This window comes from Palaemon carinicauda, chromosome 39 (genome assembly GCF_036898095.1).
Source record: "Palaemon carinicauda isolate YSFRI2023 chromosome 39, ASM3689809v2, whole genome shotgun sequence".
Lineage (NCBI taxonomy): Eukaryota > Metazoa > Arthropoda > Malacostraca > Decapoda > Palaemonidae > Palaemon > Palaemon carinicauda.
Window position 1 is genome coordinate 2,883,097 of NC_090763.1, and position 14,833 is coordinate 2,897,929.

At 36.8% G+C, this 14,833-nt stretch overlaps 1 protein-coding gene across 1 annotated transcript in view; it reads right to left on the minus strand.

The window, feature by feature from the left end:
• LOC137630961 (uncharacterized) overlaps positions 1-14,833 on the minus strand; it is a 198,328-nt gene that overhangs the window by 36,358 nt on the left and 147,137 nt on the right. The window contains exons 2-3 of the mRNA XM_068362488.1: positions 3,988-4,203; positions 970-2,511 (exon numbers count right to left, since the gene is read on the minus strand). Coding sequence (XP_068218589.1) covers positions 970-2,511; positions 3,988-4,203 — 1,758 coding nt within the window. The remainder of the gene's footprint in view (positions 1-969; positions 2,512-3,987; positions 4,204-14,833) is intronic.

Here is a 14,833-nt window from a genome sequence, read left to right on the forward strand (position 1 = left end):
TCAAAATTTGAAAATATCTCAAAATTTGAAAATATCTCAAAATTTGAAAATATCTCAAAATTTGAAAATATCTCAAAATTTGAAAATATCTCAAAATTTGAAAATATCTCAAAATTTGAAAATATCTCAAAATTTGAAAATATCTCAAAATTTGAAAATATCTCAAAATTTGAAAATATCTCAAAATTTGAAAATATCTCAAAATTTGAAAATATCTCAAAATTTGAAAATATCTCAAAATTTGAAAATATCTCAAAATTTGAAAATATCTCAAAATTTGAAAATCCATTTCCAATAGAGTCCTCAATTCAGTTAATTCTCAAAAGTGTACTTTAACGTAATAACGAAACATCATCATAGAACCGGTTTTATCCGGTGATATTTTTAATATTCGTGTTAGTCACAGCGACTTGACGGAACCTGAGAGACGCAAATTATTAATTTCACGAGAAATTCTTCTTTTCAACTACTGACAATTATCATCATTCTGCCTTTTATATCTAGGATGTATAATTAGTTTCATAACAATTTTTTAGTATTTCAACTTTTTTGTATACAATTTGAGCAAATAAATTACCGTATCTCTCTTCTCTTTTAGGAAATAATAGGTTTAAATGTATTATTAGTTTTATTCATCCCATTGAAATCCACGTGGTAACAGAAAATTGGGTGTAACTGAAGTTCTATTTCTAGTTTGAATAACTGTAGTTTTGAATTATTTAAATTATATCAAAGCTTAAAATTGGGTAATCACAAGCAATAATTTTCCTCTTTTTCGTAATCTTACCTTTGCCAACCAGAAAATTATCAAATCATAAATGAGTCGAGTTACCAAAGTAAAGAAAAATCTTATCCCACACAAACATACTAAATGGTGTTTTAGCCAGTTGCTACTGTAACTATTGCTAACATGAATGGTAAACTAATAAGACTTTTAAAAAGCCTCAAAAAATATATATCTAGACTCACCAGACATTGCAGAATCCCTCTTGTCATTTTCCGGGATGGCTTCCGTACGGGCCACAAGCTTCTGACTGGACTGTCCCCTCTGGCTAGCGAGCTCTTCCTCGTCATCCAGCACCATGGCTACGTTCGCAGTGCTTCCCTGGGCCAAGACTATCAGCCGCGGTCGCCACATCCTATTATTCATAGGGATTGGGTAATCTGAATCAGTTCGGAGGTTAGCAAATTTCAGACGTTTGTCTTCCCATTCCAGAAAGGAGTTCAACAAGAGCAGCAGAGGTTCTGTAGATACCACCCGAGTCACCTCTATCGAGACTGTAATCTCCGCTGGCGGCTCCGGGGGAGGTGCCATTTTCAGATACCCAGAGGGTATCCTCATGGGTTCGCAGTTATCTTCGTCATAGCCGTCGGGGCAGTGGGGGTATCCGTCGCAGCGGGAGCTCTTCAGGATGCACGCGCCATCGCGACAGGAGCTCTGGTCCATTTCGCAAGCACTCATTGAGGCTTCCACGTCTTCGTCGTTCTGGTTACCGCAGGTTCCTGCCATCAACTTCCACATCCTTGTGCCGATGGGATCATCGGCAGTAGTGGAGGCCAGGACGCCATTGTCGGTTATGTTGAGCAGTTCCCAATCGCCAGTGGCATAGTTCTTCTTTACATCATACCGCTCTACACCTTTGAAATATGGTCTAAAATTTACATCAGGCGCGGCCACAAAGGCCAAGTCCAGTTCTGGAAGAGGACACAACCCTCTAAGGATGAAGAAACTTCTAAAACCTGTTTTGAGCTGACAGCCTCCGCATAAGAGAGAAGTGCAAGGTACCAATATCAACTGGTAATTCTTGATGGTGGAACAGCTGTCATCATTGCTACCAAGCCAGACTGTACGAGCACCGTCAGCACAGGTTGTATATTTCAATGAATCGTCATATAAATCTTCCCTCTCTCTCTGTTTACGTGGTCGGATCATCTGCATATTCATTCTGACGCAGAGTGCTACGTTCTCCGTGTACTTCATGGGTTCGGGAAACAAGAGGTAATCGAATAGCTTCCTCCGGCAGGGCTCATCAACGACCAAAGAACCCTTAACAATATTAGATCCAGAGGGCGACCACGGCGAGGGATTAATCATGGTCAAAACGTCCACATCCTGACAGGCTGCCAGCTTCTTAAAATCTGTATCTTTCAGGGATTTGTTCCATATTTTGGGGTTTGCCAGATCCCCCGCAAAGGATCCAACTCTTCCATTACTATCTCCTCTTTGAGAGTCGAGAGATTTCCAACTCGACTCTGATGGGGATGACAAGACGAAAGTAGTAGGTGGCACATCAGGCCATTTGGTGCTCCCGCCCAGGAGGACGAGGATATTACCATTCAAGTAATCTGTCACTGGGTTGACTCTGAGAAGGCGCGTCCCATCAAAAACAACAGATATGGAGATGGGCGTGACATACAGGCACGTGTGATACCAGGTAAGGGGCGTTATCCTCGCCGCAGCTGCCCATACCAAACGGCCTTGTCTTAATATGACTCCTCTAGGAACCAATCCTGCAAACGATTAAAATAAAATGATCAATGAGGTTCTTATGTTTAATTTTGGGAAGAGATTGTCAAATTTTTCTTGAGGAGAGCTTGAAAAGATTTGATTCTTCATTCTATCAATAGTAACAAAACATGAAATGTTGAAGTTATATTCTCAGATGACTTTTTACTGAATAATGCTTCATTGGATTGAAGTTCATACAATAGAATTAAATAAAAAGTTTTTAAAATCTATTACAAATAACAGTAAGCTAGATAAATGGAGTTTGGTGTCCATGATCCATCCCCGGAGTCTTTATAGAATTAAAAATTAAGGTTTCATGCATTTACCATTGAATATGTCGAACAATTGTACTTATCTAAATTGTAATAAAACCAAAGCCTTTATAATACAAAATTCTTCAAGAATCCTTTAATCTAAAGGATTTAAGAATGAAATCCAAATTCCAAACGACCATTTTGAGTTTAGTTCAAGACAGTATGTGCATGAGAGAAATATAAACTGTCAATAATTGGCAATCCATGTTGTTCATCAAAACAAATCAAATCTACAATGTAGCATTTCAAAAAGAATCTTTAATAATATCTTTAAAATAAAGTGAATTAAAAAATTAAGGTCCAGTACTCAACCATACAAAATTTTTTTTTTGTATGGTTTAGTAATATACATTGGATATAATGCCTACTGAAAATGAAGACATTATCAATGACTTTGGTGTATAAGGAATAATGTTTCATTTACGAAATGTTCTTTCTCTCACATCCTGTAATACACACAATGACATTAAACGAGTTTAACTTTCATTATTCAATTAGCATTGAAAATGATATGTTTTGTGCTCTATAAGACCCACTTACTGATCTATAATGGACTCGAATCAGTAGGTTAGTTTTTCAAGTGGGCCGAATCCTTTCTTTTATCCTAAGAAAATTTCTAAAAACTAAATTAACATAACTACTGTAATTCTCTACACAGCTTACCATGATACCCACCTACACTGACCTTTCAATAAGTGCACACGGTGGGAATTACGGTATCAGTTCCAGTATTCACAAGAAAAAAGATTAAAGATTATTTGTAGCAATTTAATATACCGAAATCTACACTGTGGAGTATGATACACAATTACACGGACCTTTCAATGTGTGCACAAGGTACGAATTACAGTACATTCAGTTCCGGTATTGACAAAATCAAAGATTACCTTTAGATAACTTGTTGCTTCAAACTAAAAGAAAGATTATTTGTTGCTACAAACATTTTAATACACCGAAATCTACACTACGGACTATGATAACCCACCTACACTGACTTTTTAATAGGTGCACAAGGTAAGAATTACAGTACATTCAGTTCCAGTATTCACAACAAAATCAAAGATTACTTTTAGATTATTTGTTGCTACAAACAAATCAAAGATAGAAGATTTGCTACAAACAATTTAATACACCAAAATCTACACTACGGACTATGACACCCACCTACACTGACGTCGCCTATGCTGGCTTCTCTGCTGCCCACGCTGATGGCCACAGAAGGTCTTCGGAAATAGGAGACTTTCGTCCAAACACAAACCACCAGATCAGTCTGCCTGGATGCCACTTGCGTGCTGACAAGGCTTCCGTTGGTTTCAAGTAATCGCGGCTCCAGTTGGAACCGATCCGCGAGGGTCTCCAAACTGGATCCTTGGGCGCCAGCTGTGGGTAGAAGGTCACTCTGTTAACTACATTGCTACTGATCTAAGCTTTTATGATCGGTGTGAGTTTAGTTTGATTAAATAAAGTCTTAAGATAAAGTTTCACTATATTTACTAAAGTCTTTCTTCTATTTGTTTTCATTCAGCTATTAAATTCTTAACACATGAGTATTCCAGTTAATAATACCAAACTAAGGTTAATTACTGAAATGATTTAATTTCAGGATATACAGTAAAATCATGATACATTTATGTAACCATTTATGCAAGCTCTATTTTCTTCTTATTTATACTGGCATTTGGTCTCGCAAGATACATCACTAATAATTTAAAAAAAAAAAAAAAAAACACTAAAATAAAGTTTATAAATCATAGATCTGCAGATTCCTACAATACATAAAAATTTTCATAAAATCTACCCTTTCATAGTTTCTATTTAGACTATCATATAAGACGTATTTGTACTCAAATGTTGATCATAAGAAGAGTGTCAAAGAAACTTCTGAATTATCAAAGCATTGCTCCAGTTACATATCAAACTAGAGGGGCACTCAGTAGAGTGCAGACCTACGCCGCAGCAGCTTATTTATCGACCTTTTGCTTGACCTTGACCTTAACATGTATTAAATTGGCGTGAATTTTCTTAACACAATTATGAACCAAGTTTGAAGTCTCTGTGATAGCGATGTCCAAACTAATGGCTGATAACGTGACGTGAATAGGAAATTTTGCTTAATCGTGACCTTAACCTTCCAAAATTTAATAATTTCCAGCTTTTTACATAACAGTTAATCCCTGTAAGTTTCATTACTCTGTGATAAAAATTGTGACCTGGAAACTGCTCACAAACAAACGCACACACAAACAAGGGCTAAAACATAACCTCCTCCCAGCTTCGCTGGCGGAGGTAATGATAAGAATTCGAAAACAAAGAAAAGACTGTAACAGAACAATTATACCTAATCTAACAAGAACAGCCTGGTTTTGTCGAAGTACCCAAGACTTGCTGACATACAAGTCTCTAAGACAGGCAAATCTTTCAGAAGTATAGAAAACGTGCTAATAGACAAATCCGATACTATGAAAAAACTTCAAACTTGAAAAGAATCATTGTATACAAGCTTTCGATGTCGAAAGCTTGTATACAAACATTATTATTATTATTATTACTTGCTAAGCTACAACCCTAGTTGGAAAAGCAGGATGCCATAAGCCCAGGGGCTCCAACAGGGAAAATAGCTCAGTGAGGAAAGGAAACAAAGAAAAATAAAATATTTTAAGAAGAACAGCAAGATTAAAATAAATAACTCTTATATAAACTATAACAAACTTTAATAAACCAAGAGAAAGAAAAATAAGATAGAATAGTGTGCCCGAGTGTACCCTCAAGCGAGAGAACTCTAACCAAAAAGACAGTGGAAGACCATGGTGCAGAGGCTATGGCACTACCCAAGATTAGAGAACAACGGTTTGATTTTGGAGTGTCCTCCTCCTAGAAGAGCTGCTTACCATAGCTAAAGTCTCTCTTCTACCCTTACGAAGAGAAAAGTTGCCACTGAACAATAACAGTGAAGTAAGAAGAATTGTTTGGTAATCTCAGTGTTGTCAGGTGTATGAGGACAGAGAAAAATATGTATAGAATTGGCCAGACTATTCAGTGTATGTGTGTAGGCAAAGGGAAAATGAGCCGTAACCAGAGAGAAGGATCCAATGTAGTACTGTCTGGCCAATCAAAAGGCCCCATAACTGTCTAGTGGTAGTATCTCAGAGGAGGTCGTTGAAATATTATCAAACAAAATGTACAACGAAATAATTATAGGAACCTAAGTGAATCTGAATTTATCAATTGTACATACAGTACTGTTAATAAATACAAAGATTGGGTTTTGTCTACCTTCTTCGGTATTTCCCGATTTATAAACTTCCTTTCTTCAAGAAGCCATATTTCCAGCCATATTTCCTAAGCTGCGTCACTCACCTTGTTCCTTTTTTTCTACCACACCTTGTAGAAAGGAGTATGAAGCTGTTACCCAAATTCGTTTTGTTTTATATATCCTAACCAGATTGAAAAGTTCTCTCTTCCTAACCAGATTGAAAAGTTCTCTCTTCCTAACCAGATTGAAAAGTTCTCTCTTCCTAACCAGATTGAAAAACTTATCTCTTCCTAACCAGATTGAAAAGTTCTCTCTTCCTAACCAGATTGAAAAACTTATCTCTTCCTAACCAGATTGAAAAGTTCTCTCTTCCTAACCAGATTGAAAAACTTATCTCTTCCTAACCAGATTGAAAAACTTATCTCTTCCTAACCAGATTGAAAAGTTCTCTTCCTAACCAGATTGAAAAGTTTTCTCTTCCTAACCAGATTGCAAAATTGTCGCCGCACAAAAGAAAAAATAAATTCTTCGCAATTTATAGATGAGTGGCCCATTTTGCCCTTCGCGTCAATTATTCGTAACATTCGTGACAGGCGTCTGCATGAGTGACTTGCTCACACTGAAGACATTTATAATCCAAACAATAATAAACTAGAGTGCAGAGGAGCAGCAGCAGACCTGGTTTAGTTAAGGAAGACTTTAGGGAGAAAGCAACTTATGATTTTACCATTAGAAATGAAAAAAATAAAAACCCTTTTCAAGAACTTTGCAAATTTAACTGTCAAGTAACAGAGTTAAATTTGCAGAGTTCTGCTACTCGACAGACAGGATGGCCGAACTCTGCTACTCGACAGACAGGATGGCCGAACTCTGCTACTCGACAGACAGGATGGCCGAACTCTGCTACTCGACAGACAGGATGGCAGAACTCTGCTACTCGACAGACAGGATGGCCGAACTCTGCTACTCGACAGACAGGATGGCCGAACTCTGCTACTCGACAGACAGGATGGCCGAACTCTGCTACTCGACAGACAGGATGGCAGAACTCTGCTACTCGACAGACAGGATGGCAGAACTCTGCTACTCGACAGACAGGATGGCAGAACTCTGCTACTCGACAGACAGGATGGCAGAACTCTGCTACTCGACAGACAGGATGGCAGAACTCTGCTACTCGACAGACAGGATGGCAGAACTCTGCTACTCGACAGACAGGATGGCAGAACTCTGCTACTCGACAGACAGGATGGCAGAACTCTGCTACTCGACAGACAGGATGGCAGAACTCTGATATTTGACAGAAAAATGACAGAATTCTGCTACTTGACAAATAAATTTGCAAAGATCTTCTACTTGACAGATAAATGTGGTTTTATGGATTTACGAAGCTGGGTCGTATAACCCGGTGATAAGGCCAGGAAGGGAGTTCAGCGCCAAGGAGCAACTGACAGTGGGAGGGCACAGTCGTGTAGTTTTACAATGAAGTTAATGATCGAAAAACAGAGGTAAAGCAGGAGGATGAAATGTGTGTGCAGCAAGGTATGCCAACATTGCATGGCAAGAGGCGCATCGATGACCCTGTCCCCGTAAGGAGAAAACCAGATCAACTGATAATGTTGATAAAGAGGAAATTTGTATCACATCAAAAGACTCCTCAAAGAAGGATTTGAATACCGGAAGCCTATATCTAAATAGAGTGAAAATCTAAATGAACATAGAATAATTACTGGAAAATTATTCTAAGAGAAAAATTAACATTAATTTAGTTTTATTACAGAAATATATGGAGATTTTCTATTACATTGCATACTTACATAATGCTTTATATATTATTTTCTCTAAATAGTAAAATTACTGTGCAACGTTTAACAAATCACTGTGCAATGTTTAACAAATCACTCCTTTTGAAAATTCCAAAAGAAACCAGGAAGTATTGAGAAAAAAAAAAAAATTCTTGAAGTTGTAGAAATAGTTGATTGGAGAATGGTAATTGCATTCGTGGGAGAATAGTCGAATTGACTAGTTCGTTTTTCTTACTTTTTGTCCTCATTTTTTTTGGTGTTCGTTTTTGGACAAAGTTATTAAATGTAAATTTTTAACTTTTCCCTTTTTGTATTCTAATTGAATTAATTTAATGTTAAATGTATTCCTTATAAGGGAGCAGTTTTGTTTTCCCGTCTTTGTCCGAAAGTCTCGAACAACGTTGAAAAATAAAGTAAAAGAAAACTGAGTTTATGACAAGTTTTGGTCCGACAAGGAGTTCAGTGTCCAGCAGTACCGACTGCACTGAAGAACGGGTGTTCTTTATTGGCCATTAAAAAGGAAAGGAGCAGTATCGGTCCTATTTTATACTTGTATTAATCTAAGCTTAGGTTAAGTTAGTAACCTTTTCATTTAAATAACCTGTTGATTAGCCTAGTTTTGCTGTTAGCATAATGCTGTATTTTTTTCATTAAGAAGTAACTGATGATAACTTGCTTTGCATTGACTTTAGTAAGTTTAGATTTTTCTTTGGGTAATTTAGTATTGGTTAATAGCATTGTTCAAGATGAATGAGGCTGAAATAAAAAAGTTAATTAAAAAGAGGGCTTATGTTAAGGGTTTAATAACTTTATGAGGGCTTATGTTAAGGGTTTAATAACTCTATGTTAGGAAGATTGAGAGTTAAATTAATGGTCATTTGTTACAAGAATTTATTCATAAAATTTATGCTAATTTAGTAATAGTTGAGAATTTTGACGCAAGCATTTGTGAAATTGCAGCTGAAGATGAACTAGATAGTATTATGCAAGCAGCAAGAGATTATCATTATGAAATAGAGAAAACTGTCTGAATTTAAGAGTAAAATTTGATCATTTCTTTGAGGTAAAATTCAAAAGTTTGAAAACAATGCAGCTAATCCATTTCCCTATTTTAACTTTAAGAAGGCTTTTAATAATGTTTTGGCTGGTATGCCTAACTTAACCCTTTAAATAAATAAACTTTTGAGCATTAGTTATTTGTTAGGTGAAGCATTAAGTGTAGTAGAAAAAATTACAGTAAATGATGATTGTTTTGATTTGGCTTTTAACCAATTAGATCTTAATTTTCTGGATCAAGACAACATAATTGATCAAGTAATAGGTGAAGGTTTGAACACTTCTGACGTAAAATCTCTTAGTGAAGTAGAATCTTTGGTTAGATCTTTGAATAATAAATTCATTGACCTGAAGGGACTTGGTATAGATCTGATTGAAGTCGATTCGGCTGCTCTATTGCTAATTAGCAAAATTGTAAATAGGAAACTTCCTAGAAATATTTTTGATAGAACTCTCTAGAAACGTAACCATGGATCAGTGAACAGTGTATTTTCTGACAAGCATATCATTTCAGGGTTTTGGAATATCATCGTGTGTGAACTTCTTGAGGATTTTTAAAGGTCTGAAAGCAATGAATTGTGTGCGCCACAGTCAGAAGAGTCCAATTGGAGCAAAGTTTTTTCAGAACAAGAGGAAAATGTTAGTGAGTTGGAGACATGAAATACCTGACACTGGAACAGCTTTTCCCAATGAAGCATCTACTAGGCTTACCCGTAGTACTGCTCTTGCCTTCAGAAACCTAATAAGAAGCCTAGCTCGGGAGGGATAGATTGTAAACAATGGTTTGTTTTTGTTTTATAAAAGTTGTCTTTTGTTGTCGAGTTAATCTGTCAAAATGGTTCTTTGTGTAACCACTTTTCTTTTTGTTGATTGGGGAAGATGTAGAAATAGTTGATAGGAGAATGGTAATTGCATTCGTGGGAGAAAAGTCGAATTGACTAGTTCGTTTTTCTTACTTTTTGTCCTCATTTTTTGGTGTTCGTTTATGGACGGAAAGTAAACAGAATGATTGCCGTTTGTTAATATCAAATATAAATTTTTAACTTTCCCCTTTTTGTATTCTAATTGAATTAATTAATTCAATGTTAAATGTATTCCTTATAAGGAAACAGTTTTGTTTTCCCGTCTTTATTTTTCAACGTTTTTCGAGAGTTTCGAACAAAGTAAAAGAAAGAGAAAATAGAGAAGGCAAATAAGATAGTGGAACCGGCAACATTTAAGCCTCTCTTCACATCCTTGGTACGGCCACACCTGGAATATGCCAACCAGGTGTGGTGCCCACATCTTATCAAGGATATCAACGCAATAGAAAATGTGCAAAGGAGAGCATCGAAACTGGTGCCATGTCTCAAGGAACTGCCACATGAAGAGAGATTTAAGAGATTAGATCTACCATCATTAGCGTACAGGAGATCGAGAGGAGATCAGATTGAAACATTTAAGATCGTCAACAACAAGTATGATAAGGAGTGTACTTAGGGTCTTTTCAGGATGAGGGAGGATAGTGTGACAAGGGGCCATGATAAGAAATTATTCAAGACAAGAGCCAGGCTGAACAGTTGCAAATACTCCTTCCCTAATCGTGTGGTTAACGTTTGGAACAATTTGCCGGACGAGGTGGTACACTCAGACAGTGACACAGTTCGAGTCAAGACTTTATAAATTTTGGAAAACACAGGATCAAAAATTCAATTATAAAGCTTGGATAAACACCACGTGCCACCACCACCCACATAGTGTCCTGGCTACCATACTGGAGCCACAGGCCCCCAAGGGCCTCTTCCAGGAAAACGTCTGTAAGAATCTGTAAGAAAAGAAAACGGAGTTGATGACAAGTTTTGGTCCGACAAGGAGTTCAGCGTCCAGCGGTACCGACTGCACTGAAGACAGGGTGTTCTTTATTAGCCATTAAAAAGTGAATAGAATATTTAAATTCGAAAACTAAGAATAAATTGTTCTTGGAGATAGTGCAGGTAAGTTGATAAGTTGAAACAAACTTTCCTTTAATTGATTCGAGTTAGATAATTCTAACAAAGTATTGAAAACAAATCATCAAAATTTCTGAAAGAAATCGGAAGTAAAGAAAAATCAAGACTTTTTCCAAGCATTAGATATTAACAATGAGCAAAAGACTTCTACCAGAGCACGCACCAACAAAACAAAGAAAAGTCAAATGACACTCAATCCGTATGTTTTTCGCTCCACGTATTGCAAATCAAATTCAATCCATAATCATGAGCGTGTTGTTACACGATTCTACCACATCCTGAGCTTCGATTTAACTTTGACAGGTTTATTGGTAAAAATAAAAAAAAATAAAAAAAAAGTCTTTAGTGCGACCCAGGTTATATCAGTAAGTAACATTATGCTTTCTCACGCAACGAGTTTCTCTTGGTGATAAAGTTTCGACGTAGCGTAAAAGGTCTTTGATACCTAGAATATAATGACAGGGGCAGGGGCTGCTAGAACTCACTCTCGTTGAGGACTTCGATGGAGAAAGAAGAGATGTTATTGATAGGGGGATATTTTGGACAGATTTCGGGTGGTTTAAGAAACTGCATTCAATCATGTGCAGGTAAACATGTACAAATTCTCTCTCTCTCTCTCTCTCTCTCTCTCTCTCTCTCTCTCTCTCTCTCTCTCTCTCTTTATTATATGCGTCTATCATTATATATATACACAAAATATCTCTTAAGTATTTATTAGTATTTATATTATATATATATATATATATATATATATATATATATATATAATTTATATTATACATACATACATACATGCATACATACATAAAACAAATATGAGCAATTATATAAAAATACGCTACATCTCAAAACCACAACTTCACATTAAATCGAATAAAATGTTAGTCTCAATATCAGCATGGCTAAAGAAATATTGTACCATTTCCTCAGACAGAGCACTTCCTGGTAGTTGAAGCTTCTCTAAATACTTTACTGACTGCTATTTTTTAATATTAAATAGCATCACGTTCTTTTGAACAAGGTACTTGCTGATGCTTACTTTAAACTCTAAATAACTACAGAAAAATTTGGGATGCAAAGGTTTAGAGGTCGCTTATGAATGTCAGACGCAAGGTACAGTGACATTGCCTTATCAAACAGTGCAATGCCATAGAGACTGACCATATATACACGTGATTAGCGAACAAGCCCACTCCACCTAAGATAGGACCAAGGAGGGCCAGGCAATAGCAGCCGATGACTGCAAATAAACATATAGGGTCCCACAAACCTCCCATCCTTAGCTCACAAGGATGGTGAGGTCACTGCAACCAAAGAAACTAACGAGTTCGAACCCCAGTCTGACGTTCACCAGTCAGGGATTATACCACATCGGCAATCACAACTATAAAGTGAACAGTTTAAATATATGTTCGTAAGTTATGTCTTGAAATTTCCTGTATTCTTTAGCTCTTTGAAGGAATATACTAGATGGAATGTCTATTTTGAAAAATTTATTTTCACTATAGCATTGGCAATACTACCAGATACGGTTGATCGAATTTAAGATATCTTGATGAACAAATAGCCTGGAATCAGTTTCACATCTAAAAACAAGTTATGGGGAATATCCTTATTTATTAATACAAAATCATAGTTTAGAATAACATCCAAATAACCTTAGTCCCAATATATATTTTGGATTATCTAAACAATAATAGCTTTTATCATTTATCTTTTACATTATCAAAAATTGTGTTTTCAAGTTGAATGGATCTAAAGTTATACCGGATTTGTCCAGAAATCTAGATCTTAGCATCCAAGCCGTTATCCCCCACCCCCCAACAATCCATAGTTTATATAAAAGTTGATCTTTCTAGTTATTGATTTATAGACTGAGTGAATCGCGAATTCTTATGCTATTTTTATAGCTAGACAATACTCTTTAAAACGGGTGCACTTACATTTCATTTTGCACTCTAAAGCTTTAAAAGCTTTAAGTTAAAAGGAATAATATTAAGAAAACACACACGCCTCTGTTCAAGTTAAGTATATGCTCGAAGAAAAATAGGTTAAGGAAGCATTAAAACGAGCAAGAAAATGGTTACCTATCAAGGTCTAGTAACTTCATAATTCACGTTTAAGTAATACTGTCAAATATTTTTCAATGAAAAAAACTGGGGCAAGCATTAAGAAAAACTTTGACAAAGATACACAAGTATGGCATTTAAGTACTTCTAAAGCACAAGAACAAGGATGCAGACGCATCATATTCGAACTCTCTTTAATTAAACTTTCGACGTGGATGCACATGTATTACTGACGTGTACGTTCATGTACTTTAAGAGCTGCTTTCCTGGTCCTATCACACAGGGGAACCCTTCGTACTACAGTACTTATAATGTCCTTGTAAGGACTGTAATGAGCAGGGTTCCTATTTGTGATAGGACCAGGAAAGCAGCCCTTAAGAGTAAAGGTCAAAATATTGTAAACACAGATATTTCATCAAACAGCGTATTGTGTTTATTACCACATCCACAAATCCACATTATTGAAGCATTTAACAGAACAGAAAAGTACTTCAGTTTCTTCTTGAAAGCTTTATTATATTCAGTCTTCCTAACGTTCAGTGAAGCTTGTTGTATAGTGTTGGGGCCGTATATAAGAAAGCTCTTGAACCTACAGTTGACATATGTCTTGGCTCCAATGATTTGAAACCATCTGTAACTATTTTCGTGTCAACAAGATTCGTTGGCTGCACGATGTGTAGCAATTCTTGTATATTTTGCACGTCTGGATCTGATAACTTGATGGATTATCGCACAAATCTTAAATCTTTATTCTAGCTTTAATAGGTAGCCAGTGTAATTCAATTATTAAAGGATTAACCCTTTCTCATGGTGGGACAACTTTTATTAGTCTCGCTCCTTCGTTAATTATGTTTTGCAAATTCTTTAGTTGCCCTTTTTGTAGATTGTCGTTAATTGGGTTGCAGTAGTCAATCCTGTAATAACAGCATCACAAGTTTTACAGAATGTTCATCCAGGTACTTCTTTACAAAAGCAATGTTTCTAAGATGGCATCAAGTATTTTTACTAAATTATTTATTTGAGCATTGAGAGACAAGTTACAGCCAAGAGATACCCCCTAGGTCACGAACTTTACTAGATATTGGAACGGAGTAGTTTTTATTTAGTAGTAATTTAAAACAGAGTAACTGAAATTTTCAGTGCTCTGTCCGTGGACATTCCGACCAAGAGTTAGCGAGTTCGAATTTTGAATTTGAACTGCGCCTTTAACACCTTTTTTTTTTTTATGTGTGTTATCGAGACTACAGAAAACCTAACAGTTAAGTTCGACAAATCTGAAGGCTACCATCTTGTGTTTTCGATGGCAGCCATGGGCTCTTCCCCCATCCCTACCGACTCTCTTCGTGTCAGAGTGGAGAAGGGGAGAATAAAGAAGCCTAGATGTCTCACCTTGAGGAGCCATAGGAAGAAGAAAACCACCTCAATCACCCAACCGGAAACGGAACCAGTACTTGAAACCCAAAGGGACAATCAAGAAGATACGAAGATATGGAGCAGCACCTGATAAAGAAGAAGAAGAAGAAGACAGCCAGAAAACCACGGCTCACCCTGCCCAGCAACTACCTCCAACAGCACGTCAACCCAGCCAACCAGATTCAGGCTCACCCCTGGCCCCAACACGACAACGTCCTACGCCTCAACCCAGCAACACGCCAACTACTATCATCATAGTATACGGCCTTGACATGCCACTTGAGCCTGTGCTGAACCACCCTTCCATTCTCTCAGCCAAGAGATGTGAAGGGAAAGCTGGAAGGAGATCCCACAATCTGGAGGAAGTTATCAAGACACCACGACCTCCACAGCTCTCCTTCGGCCACTGTAGTACCTTCTACACAG